The 18,615-nt window shown below is 37.0% G+C and overlaps 2 protein-coding genes and 1 long non-coding RNA gene across 6 annotated transcripts in view; 1 reads left to right on the top strand and 2 right to left on the bottom strand.

Moving 5' to 3' along the window:
- LOC306905995 (sulfotransferase 1 family member D1-like) overlaps window positions 1-682 on the bottom strand; it is a 32,451-nt gene extending 31,769 nt beyond the window's left edge. For 2 of the 4 annotated variants that reach the window (XM_079477034.1, XM_079477029.1), the window contains exon 1: window positions 582-651. The gene's annotated coding sequence lies outside the window, so the exon portion shown is untranslated. Of the gene's footprint in view, window positions 1-581 lie in introns of all 4 variants that reach the window. The other 2 variants (XM_079477037.1, XM_079477036.1) reach the window with 2 other exon arrangements.
- Window positions 683-833: 151 nt separating this feature from the next.
- LOC306905998 lies at window positions 834-3,582 on the top strand. Its single transcript, XR_013787796.1, has 3 exons — window positions 834-913; window positions 2,757-2,968; window positions 3,089-3,582. It is a non-coding gene; the product is annotated as an uncharacterized lncRNA (long non-coding RNA).
- Window positions 3,583-12,500: 8,918 nt separating this feature from the next.
- On the bottom strand, window positions 12,501-17,407 carry sult1st6 (sulfotransferase family 1, cytosolic sulfotransferase 6). The gene is made up of 7 exons (XM_079477026.1): window positions 16,811-17,407; window positions 15,503-15,631; window positions 15,255-15,352; window positions 14,325-14,451; window positions 13,774-13,868; window positions 13,502-13,682; window positions 12,501-12,886 (listed from the first exon to the last, which is right to left on the bottom strand). The coding sequence occupies exons 1-7, from the start codon at window positions 16,992-16,994 to the stop codon at window positions 12,774-12,776; spliced, it is 927 nt and encodes a 308-aa protein (XP_079333152.1). The 5' UTR covers window positions 16,995-17,407; the 3' UTR covers window positions 12,501-12,773.
- Between the last annotated feature and the right edge of the window lie 1,208 nt (window positions 17,408-18,615).

Here is an 18,615-nt window from a genome sequence, read left to right as displayed (position 1 = left end):
CCCCCACTTCAAATTGTTTTATTTAAAGAAATTTTGGAATAGTGGACATTTTTTTAATAAAAGATCAAAAAGAGAAACAATGCAAATTTATTTTTTACAGCCTTCTTTGCTCATATTTACCAAGGGTGCCAATAATAGTGGAGGGCACTGTATTTCAAAGAGATGTAAAAGAGAGAAAAGATCCTTCTGCCAATTCCATCCCTCACTATATGATGTTGAGATTCATCTTTTTACACTGACAACGGTTATGCTTATGAAGGCAACATGATACATTAAGGTATCAGGTTTATGTTAATGTTTCAACATGGTGATGGGTGAAAGTTTTTATTTTTATCGTTTTAGTGATAAGTGATTATTAGTGATTGTTATTTTAGTAGTAATCTACAACTAAGTTTCAAGTTCAAGACACAAATTAAGATGATCGAATTAAAAGGGAAATACTGGTGAAAAAAGATGAACAAAGACATGTCTGAAACAGTTACCAACAATATTACAAGAACATTATTAAACCCATACCAACAAGTTCAATGCAAGTAAGAATGCATGGCCATATAAGGTCACAAATCATGGAGTGTAGATACCGTGCCAAGAGTGTTTGGACACGAATGCAAAAACCAGCGACCTGTTGCACGAAGCTAGCAGAACAAACTCAGAGTTTCAGAGTTCACAAATCAGTAAGCTTGCTATAAATCTTCTACATCAACTCAAATTTAATCCAAAGTCCATGATTAACCCTAAAGCTTTTATAGCAAGTCATTGTAAAGTCTACGCTTTACAGTTTTCAGATAAGACACTTAAGACAAGTATATTATTAACCTGTTCCACGTCAGGGCCCTTTTTGAGCATTCACATGAAAACTGTCATGATTCTCGAGTGGTGAGACACGGAGAGAGGACCCAGGTGCAGACAGCGGGTAAGGGGTTAACATATATTTAATAAATAATAAAACAAAGACCCACGGGGTAATATAACAAAACATGGGACTATTATGACAAGCCAGAACAGGACTAAAACTAACTACAAATAACTAAACTAACACACCACAGGAACTCACCACACAAACCACAATGAACCAGCACAAGACAGAAGACACAAGGGCATTAAGTAAGGGAGCAAATCAAGAGGGAAACAGGTGTAGGGCATTAATCAATAACGAGAGGATGGGAACAGAGACGAGACCTGGAGAGAGCGTTTGGAAGGCAATTACAACAATAATTGCCTCTCTCCACATTAAACATTAGGTTCTGTCATGATCCTGCCACTATACTTAGAGAATCATGAAAAAAACGCATTGTTGAATGGCTGTAACTCATGAAATCTTTGGAATAAAGACCTACGGTTGGTCTCGTTTGAAAGAAGACAATAAGAAGATTAGTCCTAAAAAAAATCACACCAAAAAATTTATTTTTGGAAAGGAATATGTTATGTTTATTATAAAAATAAATAAATAAAAGGTTTAGGGTATAAAAAATAATAAAAAAGACAATTAATTTTTTTTTAAATCAGATTTTTTTTTCCGAAGGTCAAAGTCCCAAGTGTCAACAAGTGTTGTATCAAGTTTGGTCATGATAGAATTTTGAGGGGTCTGTAAAGTTTTTTAGCCGCCATACCACCTATATCCTTTAGGGGCCCATAGACTTCCATTGGTTTTAACACTTGAACTAATATTTGACCACAAAGGACATTGAGATGCTTTTTTTACTCTTCCACATACCAGACACAATTAAAAACTACAAAAGCACAGAAACAACATAAAAACAATAATTTTTTATGAATATTTTTGTATAATATGCTTTTGATGCACACTAATTTATGAATCAATTATCATTTATGTATCCATGTATCTTCCTAAATAGATTGTTCTTCTAAACACTGATCAAATGTGTAATCTAGTTTATTTTGCTTTTCCAACAATATAAAGTTTGTAATGATAAGATAAGAATTTACATGCACAGTATTGATGTAAATGTGGTCCACGGAATGTATTTATTTTTGATACACACTCTCGTCCTTTATGCATCAATTTCGTTTCCTACATACTTTATTTTATAAAAAAATCATAAAGTATGTATTGTAGAGTCTCAGACCTTTCCGACGATATATAGTTTGTCATAATAAGATCAGAATTATCACAAAAATATGGAAGCAAGCGTGGATGTTCCGTATACGGAACGGTGACAAGTGAAAGGACAATTAACAAATCTAAGCACACTCTCCGTAAAAAAGAAACAATTACTCTTCCTGAATAAATTATTTGAAAAAACACCAAAAAGAATTGTATTCTAGAGTCTTAGACCTTTCCAAATATAGTTTGTCATGATTCGACTAGAAATTCCATGCACAATATTGAAGCAAACTCAGGTTTTCCATGTATGGAACAATGACAGTTAACGGGTTATTAAGGTTGTGGAAAAGTTTTGAACTGAAATAAACCAGCTGAATATTAGACTGACCTTTATTTTACATAGCTCTGCAATAATTTACCCCGATGTAAGATTTAATAGGAAATATGTGACTTAGATTGTAGACACTGAGCTAATGTTTTCTACATTTAATCATCATAATTTAAAGAGCATTCTGTGAAAATATAACCGTGTTTTCTTAAATTTCATGCCAATTATTGAAATCATTGAAATCAATGAATGGTGGAAATCAAACATTCATGCTCATGATCTCATAATTAGATTTAGTCGTGTTATCATAGACATGGTGGTATTTTCCATTAAAAATGCTCTGTTGCCATCTGGATCTGATAGGGGCCAGACGTCTGCACGCTGCAGTTCTAGTCCTCAAGTCTATTCTCACTTGCCCTCACCACTGACTAGGCGGATCCTGGATGGGCTTTTGAAACACGCTCTATGATTATCGACTGCCCGTTGCCCACTGGCCCACACTACTGAGGGCCAGTCTCCTCTGGGGATTTGTGTGGGTCTGAGTTTACTGCCTCCATCTTCTGTCCTAGATGCAGGTACAGCACATCATGCTTAGGGCAGAAAGCTGTATAATGACATGCAAATGTGGAAGCCGACATTCTGTTGAAGCACAGGCTACTTCATTTCGAGAATGCATTCTTGCGTTTGTGCACTAGAGTTCCGTGGGTGGGGATCTCGGGGACAGCCGTCTTCCCCCTGCAGTACCTTTGCATGATGATGTCACCAGCCTCTGAGTGCGATGACTGGGTCCCCTCGGACAAAGAAGCTGCCCTGCGTTTTTCCATCCGACTCGTGCCCACACGATCTATGGCTACATGAAGTTCCTGACTTTGGAGGAATCTGTGGCCACCCACATCTGCCCGTCCTCGGCTAGCTGATCAAAGTCTGAGCGTTTCATCCATCCAATTCATGCCGTATGAAGTTTGCCTTGCTGTTGAAGTTGTTCTCTGCCAGCGGCCAAGCTGCTTCTGCCTTTAACCAGTGGCGGTTTTAGGCACGGGCGAACCGGGGGGCGGCACCGTACAAGCAGTAAAAAATCTCTGGGCCGCCGCAAATCGGTTATCTATTATCTATCATTCATTCATTCATTGTGTGGGGAATTGGCAAATTGGCGCCCCTGCATGCTGAAAAGATAAAGGTATGCAACTATAATGTTCTCTCTGTGTTATGATTACTGTATCCATGTTGTCATCATAATATGAGGGGCTATGAGGGGCCGTTTAGGCCATAATTATTGAAATGACTCTTACAAACACTAGTGAAATAAAAACATCGATCGAACTCAGTGAAATTCATTCAGACATATTAATGAAATGATTCTTACAAACACTAGTGAAATAAAAACATCGATCGAACTCAGTGAAATTCATTCAGACATATTAATGAAATGATTTTTACAAACACTAGTGAAATAAAAACATCGATCGAACTTAGTGAAATTCATTCATACATATTAATGAAATGACTCTTACAAACACTAGTGAAATAAAAACATAGATCGAACTTAGTGAAATTCATTCATACATATTAATGAAATGACTCTTACAAACACTAGTGAAACCATACATATGTATTACTGTAATCTTTTACAGACACATTTCAGTGTAGTCGATGAAAGATTTCAGTGTAGTCGATGAAAGATTTCAGTGTAGTCGATGAAAGATTTCAGTGTAGTCGATGAAAGATTTCAGTGTAGTCGATGAAAGATTTCAGTGTAGTCGATGAAAGATTTCAGTGTAGTCGATGAAAGATTTCAGTGTAGTCGATGAAAGATTTCAGTGTAGTTGATGAGAGCATATTTCACTGGAAAAGGAAGCTGCATCCTCACTTCCGTTTAGTTTGGCGCGCGTTGATGACGTGCAGATATGCCGCAAACAGGAACCTGTCAGATGCAATTAATTTACTGAGCAATATTTTACAATCGCCCGCGCTACCTTCGGTTTTTCCTTATACAGTTTCGTTGTCAATGCAATTTTTTTATTGTCTAAAAATATATTTTGGCTATAAAACTATAAAACTGTCCCAAAAAGCTGAAGCGTGCGGTTCCGTAATTCTTGGCGTCTGCAATTCCAATAGGAACTACACATTCGAATGAAGCTTTACTCCCACTTTACCAGGATTTAAAGAGTGTGTCGAGGAAATAAAACTCTGGTTTTAAGATTTCAAAATGACGCCACGGCGATGTTTTTTGTTTTAGCAAGTGTTTTGCGCTATTTTCATACACGAGTAACAATGAAGATGATATTACAGCTTTTCTAAGAAGTGCACTTAAGTGTTTAGAGGACATTCAAACAGCGAATGGTGCTACGAATATGTTGAGCCTTCACAGAGAGCTAGAGGACCAAACGAGAACCTTGCATTCATTGTTGCAAGCTGTAAGAGGTGTGGATGAGGAGAACCCTTGTTTACTAGAACTGCAGTCCTTACGTTTTGTAATGTTGTTTTGTATACAAATAATTATTTTTTAAAATTTTATTTAACAATTATTTGTATACAAAACAACATGGCATTTCAAAACGTTATAATAGAAAATACAGTCCATGTGCATGACATAAATACAATTATAATAAAAACATAACAAAATAATAATAATATATATTTTTTAATACAAATAAAATAAACAAATAATAAATAATTTAAGGGGCTATGGTTTTTCTTGTAAGTCATATTCTAGAATGTTTCATACCATATATAAAAGGCCATATTCCATTTCCGGATCCAAATGATCTGATTGCATAGGCAAACAACAAAATAATGGGAATATAGATTTATTGTTTGCTGTAAAAGTACGATCATAACCTTTAACACCATAACGAAATGTCCAGACAGTGGTTACTTTTCACAATTCGACTTTTCAAGAGGATCGCTACCGTACAACCCTGTGTAGATGCGCAATTAAGCGTATAGCGTGACCGCACTTATCTCAACCGCAGATTGCGTGACTCCTGCGAGACGTTGTCTGTGTGCGGCGGCTTATGCCCAAGCAGCTTAAAGTTCGCTGCCAGTTCATTCCTAAGCCAAGGCAATATGAGATCTGTGCATATGAGATCTTCCTGGCAAGTGGGTCGGAGTTGTTGGAGGAACTAATAAGTAATTAATTCAGTAAATTAATTGCATCTGACAGGTTCCTGTTCGCGGCATATCTGCACGTCATCAACGCGCGCCAAACTAAACGGAAGTGAGGATGCAGCTTCCTTTTCCAGTGAAATATGCTCTCATCAACTACACTGAAATCTTTCATCGACTACACTGAAATGTGTCTGTAAAAGATTACAGTAATACATATGTATGGTTTCACTAGTGTTTGTAAGAGTCATTTCATTAATATGTATGAATGAATTTCACTAAGTTCGATCGATGTTTTTATTTCACTAGTGTTTGTAAGAGTCATTTCATTAATATGTATGAATGAATTTCACTAAGTTCGATCGATGTTTTTATTTCACTAGTGTTTGTAAGAGTCATTTCAATAATTATGGCCTAAACGGCCCCTCATATTTATTAGCCTTTTTGCAGTGTGAAAAGACGCTGCGGTGTTTAGCCAAGTCGTTAGAGCGCCCGACTCTCATTCGGACAGACGCCGGTAGAACCGACACCACTTATACAACAAATTTGGTTTTAAGTCAACAAACACGAGATCTAATTTCACCATAATATTGTGCTTTGCAACAAAACTGTTTTAAGTTCAGTTATTATTATTTATTTCCATCAGTTGGGTTAACGTAAGGTCCCGTAATGAGCAAACAGAATTTTCCAATCTGTAGCTAGTTTCTAAGACGAACATAACCTTTGCTATTTATTTGCTACATCACACATGTCATGAATATGAAGGTTTTATGCATGTTTATGACAACTGTCATTAAGTGTCATTCGCTATAAGGAAAAAATCACGTCATCAAACGTAATATTGATAAAACTTTACTGCTTTACCTCGTCCATAAATGTGATTTCTCATTTACGTCTGATTGATTATTAGTGGTGGAGTGGAAGTGGACACAGCATAATTAAGCTATGCTTTTGTTGTTGTTTTGAACATATCTGTTTTGAATGTGCGCCCTCTAACTGCGGATTTTACATACTTCGCCTTTTACATACTTCGCCTTTAATGAGTTAATAAGGCCATCTGCACCTGGCACTCATTAGCTGTGTCCCAATTGGAAGGCTGTGATCTTTGAAGGATGCAGACTTGGTGAAGACTTGCTGTGTCCCATTTCCTATAATATGCATCTTAAATACTATTTAGAATTATACGAAGTTGCATCACCTGCTGCTCCTGTTGCCTGATGACAGCAGTGGCATATAGCCTTGATACTTTTTTAAACAAGTATGGAGCCAGAAATTTTATTTGTAATTTTAGAGAATGTGATGTCAGTAATATCGAGCAGCAAAGGTTGCGAATTGCAACTAACCGCCAACACTACCCCACCCATTCGAAACACTACGACGGCTGACAGAACATGGTGAAATACATGCAAGGGGGATCCGCAGTGTACACACTAAAAATAGCTGGGTTAAAAAATAACCCAACCTTAACCCAGCTGCTGGGTAACTATGGGACAGAACACGCTCTGGGTTATTTTGACCCAGGTGCTGGGTTTAACCATTTTACCCAGAATGCTGGGTTGTTTATTTGACCCAACCAGTGGGTCAGGTTAACTGTGTTCCTGGGTTAAACATAACCTAAACATTGGGTTATACGTTGTCTCATTGCATTGCTACCTTTATATTTACCAATAATTATAAATAATCACAAAGTTTATTATTAAAAAGATTATTATTAATTTTCCGTAATTCAAATTACACAACACAAAAACAATTTTAAATATCAATTTAATGAGTTTTTACATTTCTTTTTATAACCATTGAATGGGTGCAATTACCATGCATTTCATCCAACACAGACACAGATAAAACAAGTTTTGTAGATTCTTTAAAAACACAAAATTGTGTGAACTAGACACTGTAGATTTCAATTCAATATGTCAACATTGCACATAGAATCGTAGAATCAGTGAGAATCATTCCAAACATTGTGCCAATAAAACTAGGCCGAACAAAGACTCCAAACAACAGAAAATACATGTGACAACTTTAAACAAGTGCCCAGAAAAAACTGTTGCTCTCAAAAATTTAACACATGAAGACTCATGACCATCCAAACGATACACTGCATGCAGGGCCGGATTAACCATATGGGCAATTGCCCAGGGACCCCCGACCTCTAAAGGGCCCCGCGGGCGGTAACACCAATCAATGTGCACTGAGCCTGTCGCGTGACGGCAAGCGCTACAACACAACACGACTCAAAAAATGCAAACACGAAGTAGCTTAGTGGGAGCGCTAATCAGAAATTTAAAAGAGAGAAGGATATCAGGAACGCAGAAAATGTAAAATATATACCGAAAATAGGGAATTTCTTTACGCTAGTAAACGTTAGCAACTAGTCTGCTAAGGCACCATCCGTCAACGAGGACAGCTCAGCTAGCCAGAACATTGCTTCACTGCCGGCGCTAGCTAATGTTCACAGCCCCAAGAGCGAAGAGCCCCCAGCAGCATCTTCAACCTTCGACCCGGATTCTGCAGCGAGTGCGATCAGTGTGGAAAGCGGTGATGGGTCTCGAGTCTAACCGCCATCTGAACCGCTCGTCGAGGCTATGCTCTACAAAATGCTCGTGTAAAATGTGTTTGCCAAATGAAATCAAGCATTTCAATTTAAACATGCTCTTCCCCATTATTTAGGATTCAAATTGTGTATTTTGACAGATAATTTAGCATTTCTTTTTGTCTTGTCTAATTGAGATAAATTGACAGATTTCCAAATGTTTATATTGCACTAAAATGTTTAACCCTTGCCTGTCTTGTTGAACTGTGATGTGAAAGATTGTTTTCTGTTTTAAAACAAGTTCAGAAGAGTTTAGGAGCAGATGATACTGCATTTGATCAATTTTTTCTTTGTGGTGGCTCCATGAAAATGCTGTTAATTTTGTTTGTTTATTGTTGTTGCGTGAAAACAGCAGATTTCAAAATGTTTATATTCCGCTATAACTTGATAGTCCTGTTGAATTCTGAGGTGACGGTGATTTCTGTTTAAAATGAGCTGAGGACCAAAATGCTTCTTGATTCTAGGAGATGGATTCAATGGATTTTTGTTTGTGTCTTGTCTGTGAACTTCCTCTGTGATGGCTCTATCAATTCTATGCATTTGTGTTTGGAGTAGGTGTTGTTAAATAAATATTGGATGCTTTGAAAGTCGTTGCTTATTTCTTTTTTGTGACTATATAGGGGGTCAATTTTGCCAGATTATACTGATGCCGATGTGTTTTGTTTTCATAACATAATGACTGAGTGGTCTTGACAAGAGAACATAGTGGTGCATTTGTAGTTCGATTAACATTTGCACATCTCAGACATCCCGAGTCTCCCGGAAGTTCCGGGAGTCTCCCGCATATTGATAGCGGCTCCCTGATGCCCGCAAGATTTTATTTGTCATTGTGCAGTAGTACCATACAACGAAATTTGCTTGTGTATCCTCTAAAACAATACTCACTTTCATATACACACTCACACAATAAATAAAGTATAAAAAATATAAAACAATAACAGGGCATCCAACATTACTCTGAAGTCCCATTAAAGTGCAACTGTGCTGACTGGGTGGTAGGGGTGTATGATTGTTCTATGATGGCTCTTGGGATAAAAGTAGAAATAGAATAAGCTGCTTATATAAATAGTAAAATTAATCTACATATAGAATGAAAGCTTGCAAGAAAAGTAAAAGGCATATGATGTAGAAAATAGGCCTAGGCCTACTACATTTGCAGTGTGTGCAATTTTTATTTTTTTCATTCATTGTTGTTATATTCAACTGTATTTCGGTACTCAAGTAAAGTGCTGTTCTGTGGTGAATTGTCATATCCTTGTCCTCCTTTTTATTTGGGGGGGGGGACTTCGGGATACCTCCCTGAAATGACTTTTTGCAGGTTGGGATGTCTGACATCTGTATATCAAAATGCATTTGATGTCAGTTAGTTATTGAAATATTGAGTATATTGACTGTATTACTGTAATGTAGTCTGTATTTTTCCAGATTATGGTGATCCTGGGGTTGTGATGATGGGGCCCTGCCCTTGAATATTGTTGCCCAGGGTACAGTGAAGTGTTAATCTGGCCCTGACTGCATGCTGTAGAAATTCCCAGTTAGGAAGATACTGCTTATTGACGTCAAGCACAAAAAAGGACTTGAAACACAGATCAACTGCCTCAAGCAAGGAGTCAGTTTCGATGGCATGGCCCGAAACAATGACGAAAGTCTGAGATGTCGTTGCCTCGTCCCCAAGACACAAAATGTGCAGGAATACCTCACTGGTCTCTGCATTTTTTAAATACTCCATCATGTTGTTCCCCACCTGTTAAATATATGATGCTTGGTATTGAAACATAACTAACATTTAAGTTATGTGCAGTTAATGGACAAACATGAAGGCCTAATAAAAATGCTAATTTAGTTAGAAAATGTCAAACTCCACTTTTTAGTCTTTTACATCTGAACAAATTCAATTTACAATGATATTATATACATATATCATTTACTTTTGAGAATATTTATCTCACACATAGTGATTATTAGAGTACAAAAAATTTAAACCAAAACTTACAGGGTGTACGTCAATGAATGACTTCCGGGATTCCATGGTTGTGGGTCTGAAGACCTTTCCTCCTTTCTTGTATATTGAAGGGGGAAGCAAAATGGGCAGGGCTTTGAAAGCACTCTCCCCTTTAGCATCTAAACCATGAGAAAAATACGCCGAAAACTGAGAGACTCATCTCATAATCAAAGCGACAAATTACAACTTTTTTTCCTGTGAAAATTTCTCCATTCCTTTACTACATAGATGCAAGTGGTTATTTAACCGTAATCATAAGATTTTCTTACGTCTTGTGCACTTAATGCCTTTTGAATCTTACATAAGCTCTTACAGCATGGCAGAATATTCAGTGATGTTCACTTTGCAGAGTAATTAAGATCGGATTGAACAAATCGCGAGGACTTCGAGTAACAACCGCTGGCCTATGTTAACTTCTTAAATATAACATGAAAGTCTTGCGCATAAAACGCATTCTTACAACGCAATCAAGTTAAAAGAAAGTTAAAAATGCATCCACACTGACAAGTGGTATGATGCAGCAATAGGGAAGAGACACCACACCACTTACTGTTTTCTCTGAGACGCGAGTGCAGCATCAGCCATTTTCCCCAGTTGCGACTTATACACGAGTGGTTAATTACGTGCGCCATCATGCGGTCTGGTTACTTTCCTCACTTAATTCCGTCATTTACTGTCAACATGACTGATAATGTTTGCTAACGTTTTTAATAAAAATCGAGATTTATCAATAAATAAATTATAATAAAATCGTGAAAAGCCCAAATTCGAATGAATCAAAAAAATCTACGAAATCCCCCTACCCTGAAACCATTACATTTAATTTAGTATGAAATGGTCAAATTCTGACTAAACAATACAAGCCATACAGTATACACACAGTAACTGAACTTTCCTTTGACCTAAGGTTAGTTTTTTCTATGAGGCATTAAAGTAAGGGACGAAACGTTAAATGTTTTAAGTAACACACACACACACACACACAAAAACGCTAACTCTGCACAGCGACAGGTTAAATATTGCATTCAACTGTTAAATCTGTGTGCTTTTACCACAATTGATTTACCACGTGCGTGGCCGTCTAGCTACGAGACGAGTGTAGAATCCAGAAAGTTCAATGATGAGGAAAAATGATTAAACCGTTTGGGTCAAAATACCCAACCCATGCGGTTAAGTGGTGAAATAACCCCTACAGTCCATTTGACCCAGCGTGTGCAACCCAACTGTGTGTTTACAGTGCCTCAAACAACCCAACATTTTGACCCAGCTCAATTAACACAAAAATGTGTTTACAGAAATAACCCAGCAATTTTTAGAGTGGCTATAGAAATAGGTTATTCTAAGGTTATAAAAACATAACGCTTTATTGTGTAAGCTCTTTATACACCTCGGAATACATGGCTATGTATATTATATTGCATTTCTATAAATAGATCATCCCAAAAATGACACACTGCACCTTTAAAACATTGACAGGGATCGTTTTCAGCAGATCATGTTTGCATGTTTCACTTTTCATCCGTTGCCCTTTTTAAAACAAAGTAACAGTAACCAATTATTTGTCTCATGGGTTGATTCCCGTAAGGGTAAACGGTAAACTGTTTAAGCATTAGTTCCAGTGTTGATAGATCTCAAGATCTTCGTACAGCATTCCATCAAAAAAGCTGTTTATTGGAAGACACAGGGTAGAACGAGATGGTGTGAAAGTTAGGGGCTCAGCCAAAATATGGGGTCTGGTCCCCATGCAGGGAGATTTCCCCCCATTCATGCACTGTAAATAAATGACCATTAGGGGGTGGTGTGGCTGGTTGACGTCATCAAACGTCTGTCTTTCTCACACTTTTGAAGCTTCAAGTGCACACAGTTTTGCAACAGGTTTATCACGAAAGAAATCTGAGCAAAAGTCAAGGCTCGATAATTAAAAGGTGCAGTGATAGATTTAAGAGGTTGTAGATCTGTATATTTGTGGTTGCACTTCAAATCTGACTTTAGGAATATGCACTAGGCCTATGCAATTATATCTGTCAATGTTTTTTTATGAATGCCAGATCACATATTTAGTTTAACTCGCTTAAATAAATTTATTTCTGATACTGCTAGTAGCTAAGTACCCTGAATTAATTCACTATGAAATGTTTTATGTTTTTTCCTCTGTATCACCTGCTTCTGGTAAAGTAAATGAAGAGATGCACCGGTTAGTACAGCAGTACTAACTGACATCCCAAAACTACACTGAAACAGTATAAGTATACATTAAAACAAACATAAGCTTTAAAAAAAGAATAGCAGCTAAAAAAACGTGTCGGTGGGGATTGGTAAATATGGAAACAAATTAGATAAAGGAAGAACGAAGAAAAATAAAATAACTAGGAGTTTAACAGAAACAAAAATGGAAAACTTGACAAAGTTTGAATACGTTATTTATTGTTTGTAATTCGACATTTATTTAAATGCATTAAACAAAAACAATTCCCTGTTATAAAAAAGCATAAATCAAAAAAGCCACTAACAGAATAAGAATTTAAGAGAACTTGTGATGTGTTTCAGGGTGTTGGTTGAAATCTTTCTGTGTTTCATACTCTGATAAAAATTGCATATGGTAATCTTTGACACACTTACATGTTACTAGCTACACCAATTATTTTACATACAGATTACGAAAGCATAAAACAAAGACTCAAATGCTAAAGCGGAACGGAATATCCACATCTTTCATCTGTTTTGCATAGTCTTCATCAAACATCTGGGATTGAGCTGGAGTGAAATGGTTGACCCAGTCACCGACTTCCCCTGTGTAAACAAACAGTCATTTTTATTTGTATCATTTATAACCTGTAGTTTATATACTATGGACTTTGGCTCACATTTAAATCAGACAAAGCTCATTTCAGACTTGATTTGTGCTGCACATTAGAGGCTCATGAACAAGCCATTTGGTCTAAAAAAAGTGAATATTTTCTCTATATATATTGCAACGCTTTTCAGGTAAATAATTCTTGTTGGCACCAGTTGACTGTGTGCTGACATTTTGGGTGACACGAGTTTGAGTGTAGGATCTTGGTTCTGCTCTCTCTCTCTCTGTCTCTTTAGTAAACGGGTAAATAAAAGGGCAAAAAACAATGATAATGAATAAACTGCTAACATCAAGATGCATGTTTTTGAAGAGCTCAAATACGTTGTTTTAGATACACATCGATTAACATTGGAAAGGTTTATAAAACAACCTGCAAATGGAAGACTTTGACATGACATTGAAAGATACAGTCAGCACTAAATAAGACATGATTGGCTTTTACAAGGTAGAGCATCCGAAGCATTTACGCATCACGAGCATCACATTATGTGTGCCTCACCCTTTAAACAAGTAAAAATATTGAATGACAAGGAACAGTAATTGTACTTAACCTTTTCTCATGAAGACAGATATGGATTGATCAAACACAGGCTTTGGGATATATGAGTAGTTCGCCATTGGATTGTCCTTCATGACATTGAAAGATGTCAGCTGTACAATCCTCTCTATGACATCATCAGGAACTGAGCGGTCCATGTAGCGCATGATTCTCTTGATTTCCTTATGAGGATTCTTGGTGGAACATGAAAAAGAAACGAATCCTCGTGGTGGGACGATTTAAATGACTAAAACATAGTATGAGACATTAGCATGACAAAACTACCTCTTTCATGTCCTCGAAGAAGATGTAGAGAATGTTGCTTTCTTTTCGTTCCCTCCAGTAACCTTTTACATGATCATACCAAGAGCCCCATCCCACTATATCAACATTGGAACACCAAAACACAGCAAGTAAAGATTCTTGGTAAATGATTCAATTTCACATTCCTGCTAAAGTACAATAAAGTCCTGCCTAAAGCTTTCCAAATTTTATGGATTTAATATTTATAAAGGGAATTGTATTGGTTTTAATAGAAACTAATGAAGTCTACTGGAATGTGATGGATTATATTGGTGAGGTGTTATCTGGCAGATGAATCATATTTGAATAATTACAAAATAATTTTGTAATGGTTTCCATTATCGGAAAAGCTAATGGTATGGAATACTCAAATTTATGTGATGGTTTCTATTGGATTTCTATTGTTTCTTCATCAGGAATATGTTACAAAACAACATTTCCACTGTGTTGGTAATATAAATACAGCATTATGCAAAACAGTGAATATAATAAAAAATATTTAGTAAGCAAATGAATATGTAGCTTTATCTCACATTTCCCCTTCATGAACTTGTCAACATATCCATCCCAAGGTCCTGGCTCTGGCTGGGTTAAGTTCATACGATCAAAGTGAAAGTAGCTTACAGCATTGTCCTTAGCGTTTCGGGCCACATAGATAACCTGAAAAGGTAAGTGTGGTTCTTTTTATTTGAGGACCTCTATAGATTGCCTCAGAGATTATGTATTTTTGTATGTAAACGCCAGAAGAGAGTTAGCATTTTGGCACTTCCGGTTTCACTGTTCCACAGTCTTTGGGTTTTTTGTGTGGGTTTCTGGTAAATCGCCTGAAGTAGGCAAAAAGCACACCACCAGTTATAATCCCCTGGTGATATTTTAAAGCTTTTTTGTGTCTAAAAATGGCAGTTGCTAACAAGTCCTTTGGCAGGACGTTAGATGTCATCGGGATTAGACCTACAGTATGGATCTCATAAATAATGCAACATGGACACTGATCTCTAAAAACATAGATGAGGATTGATTTACTTACCAGGGAACACATTTTTAGTAAAGTTTTAAAAGGTTGCGACCGTAGTGCAGCCTGTCTAACCTCATGTTAGCATCTTACTTTGCCCATTGTATTTAGGCTTCAAAGGTAACAAATGTTGTGTTCATTTGTAAATATTATCTTGATAGACAAAACGTGTGAACACCTTAAATATTTGTTTATCATAGAGCTTCTTTTTTGCGATCTTCCAAAAGTCAGGGGGACAGGCTTTCGATCGAGGGACCCAGTGTGGCGCTAACTTCCGGGTTGGCCTACAAAAATATGTCATCCCTGCATTACACCATGGCCAGAGGCAGTTTGTGTGTTTTTAACAGATTAAATAAACATCACATTTGTATGTTTTAGGGACGAATATCACAAACCCCAATAAGCTTTTACGTTGAACGGATCAGCACAGTTATCCAAATGGATCTCTTACCTTGCATTTATTTTCCCAGAAATACTGTGGCACTAGTTGAATGGGCAGGTGAGTCTTGATGACTCTTGGAGGATCCATTTGCTTAAGTAAGTCAAGTCCTGTATGCAGCATAAATCAACAACGACCTCAAGATGTAAATTATATACATACATAGATTAATTGAGAGATCACACACACGACAGAAGTCATATTCATAATAAAGAGTAAGGATACCACGACTCATGTGATTGTGTGTTTGTGTCCTGTACCTGATGGAATAGGTGGAGGAGAGCAGATTTCTAAGAATGGGATACGGACCGCTGTGGGTGCTCTCTTGCACATCTCAGCATCTCCATTGTGCAGGAGAAGATCCACTATCTCCTGAATCCAGGTTGTACCTGAACAAACAAACAATCCTTTGTAATCAAACTAATCGTTTTTTTGAGGGTCCTTGGTGATTTATTATTTAAAAAATTCAGGCAATCGGTCTGCGCATATGTCAGCAATGTGTTCCAAACTGCGTTTTTGTGCAGTTGAAAGGCACCGCTAAAGACTCCCTTCTGAATTCCCACTTCAACAGCTGTGCCATTCAGTGAGCATGAAACCTGAAGTTTCAGATGAGATACATTATAGACAATAATCTTGTTCAGTTCAGTTTATTCCACAGACCAAAACATTTACTCAGTAACTTTTAATCAAAGTCACTGAGTGCAGTTGTGACACGTCAAAGGGGACCTTGCCCCCCGACTGAGAACCCAGAGGTTATTTTTCTCCATTTATTTATCATTGGAGTTTGGGTTCCTCACCACAGGGCCGTGTTTGCTTGCTCACGGGGAGACTGCTGATATATAAAAATAGCTTAAAGGTTCAGTAAATTACGTCAATATTGCTTTATTTGAATGATCTTGCTTATTCTACAAACACTGTGCACTGTACTTTTTTACATTTTCAGTTTTTCGGTTCTTCTTATTTTCTCCTGTACAGCTTGTATAATAATAGCAAAATGGATGAATACACATATGTGAAGTCTTTTTAATTGAAGAGTAAAATATAAATATGAATAAAGGGTTGTTCGAGGGGTGCGAACCAGAGGAACATGAGTGACATATTGGGTGAAATGGACATATATTTTACATTCACGCATTTGGCAGACGCATTAATCCAAAGCGACTTACATTGTATTATCCTATACATTTGTTGCTAAGTATTTGCAATCCCCTGGGATCGAACCCACGAGCTTGGCGTTGGTAGCGCCACACTCTTACCTGAGCGACAGGAACATTTTATATATATCAAATGAAGGTTCTCGATAACCTCTTCCAACTTCCAAAACGTCACAAGTGAAATCTTTATTCTAAGACTAACTAAGCCAGTTGGGGCCAAAAGGGCATAACTGTATTATGGAGAAAATCAGATGCATTGGATAGCAGATGATTCAAAATGGCTAAAACATTGGTTTTAAAACATTAAAAGGAAATGCAAAATATAACAGTTCATTACATTGTGTATTTTGTAATTTGCGCACATCAAAATGGCTTGACTTCAACATGGTTAAGCAATAGTTTTCTGTATTGTACCTGCTTTAGGGTAGGTAGCAATAAGCAGGTCCGATGGGTCCGGAGAGAATTCAGAAATTGATTTCCAGTTTTCTGCAATCAGGCTCATGAGAGGAACACCCTGAACGTCTATCAGAGGAAAGCGTTTAAGAGCATCACCAGCCCTCCTTATGGATTCTCCATAGCTCATGGGTTTCTCTTCCATGACCACACAAACGTCTTCTGGAAATTCCTACTATCCTCTGGCAGCCCTGCTGGTTCTGTAATTATTCCAGGTTTTCCTCCTCCCTTTTCGTGGAATCTTCCTCTATGTCTTGAAGGATGTTATTCTTCTATTTTACCCTTGTGCGCCGTCTCTGTTTTTCTGCTCCTTGCAGTGTTTTTTTTTCAGTTGAACCCTAGCACCCTTTAAACTACACTTTAACCCTTTTGCACTTCTCTGTCTTCGTCCACTCCTTAAGTAAGCTGTTGTTTAGCCAGCCACTGTAAATTGCTGTCAGTTTACTGTTCCGTAGAGCTCTTTTTACTGATCTTTTATCTTTCTGCGTTACTCTGTTCAATAAGTTCCCGTGCAAGCTTATATAACTCATGGACAGCCTTGGCAAAATTCCAAACTTCATGTGATATTATCTTAACTTCTGGGGCAAGTGTTCTTTTAAACAGAAACATTTATGGAATTTCCTTTTCAAAACACTAATTGGAAAAGAGTTAGAGGAGAAGATTACACTACGACTAACAATATATATATCAATACAATACAGCGTTTTAGCACATAATATACATTTATGTAAAATGATGCTTGTAAAGTACATTTTTGTCTTTGCCGCACCAAAACCAACACTAAGCCACTGACAATTAATAAAAAAATATTGATAAAACAGTCTAGGGACTACAAGCACAATTGAAATGAATTATAAAACATTAGCTATTTCTGTTTTAGCAAATTACACATTTATAAATAGTTGCTGTCATTTCCATGTAGCCTTGTGTACTGCTGTAATGTTACAAATGTTGCTACTGTGAAATAAGCCTATGATAAGATGTCATTTCTGTTTAATATTAACCCACACATGAACAAATCAAAAGTGCCCTCTTACAGACAGTCCCTTGTCAGGCATAGGTTCATATTGTACTGGAGCTGTATGAGATAAGCAGAAACTGGACTCAGGAAATATCACAACAATTCAACGTCCCTGTAATTATCCCCATAAGAAATCATGAGACATCCGGTCTTTTAAGAATATTAAAAAGAGTCAATAAAACAACAAAACATTCTGGTTTATGCATTTAAAACACTGAATTAGCATATTTCAAGTCGGATACATTTTGTCAAGTGGTTAAGGTGATGTTACACAAAAATAAGCGGAATTGTTAACGCCTTGATTTCTTTTGTATGCTTTTTAAACATAAACAGTTGGTAAATGTACAGACAGCTATATAACACGTATTCATTTGAACACTTCCTGCATTGTTTTTTATTGTTTGGTTCTGTATAAAAGGCATGAATAGTATTTATAGTTGAGACATTATCTTTGAAAAAAGAATGGATTTAGAGGTTTCTCGTGGCTTTGTGATATCTCAAATTGGGCTTGGGAATGGCGCTTTAGGGGTATTTATAGACACCCTAAAGTAATTTTTAACCCTTGTCACTTCAAGAGAAAATTCTACCATCACTGTTGATACTAATAATACTTAGCAGCCTGTGTCAGTTTCACATATTTGAAGCACAAGAATATTTAATAATCAGAATACGACGTATTAAAACTACAGGGCAAGTTCCAAGTCACTTTGAAGTCTCATGATGTGACACACTTGATATGTTGTAT

Source organism: Barbatula barbatula, assembly GCF_947034865.1.
Source record: "Barbatula barbatula genome assembly, chromosome: 16".
Taxonomy (NCBI): Eukaryota; Metazoa; Chordata; class Actinopteri; order Cypriniformes; family Nemacheilidae; genus Barbatula; species Barbatula barbatula.
Note: the sequence above shows the minus strand (reverse complement) of the source record. Positions and strands in the feature narration are given on the sequence as shown.

Bases quoted from the DNA above. Each gene is read 5' to 3' on its own strand.
- sult1st6 (XM_079477026.1), bottom strand. From the start codon at position 16,994: ATGGAAGAGAAACCCATGAGCTATGGAGAATCCATAAGGAGGGCTGGT. The intron at 15,632-16,810 runs GTACAATACAGA...TTGTTTGTTCAG, and splicing joins TGCTACCTACCCTAAAGCAG to GTACAACCTGGATTCAGGAG. The intron at 14,452-15,254 runs GTAAGAGATCCA...TTACCTTTTCAG, and splicing joins TCTGGGAAAATAAATGCAAG to GTTATCTATGTGGCCCGAAA.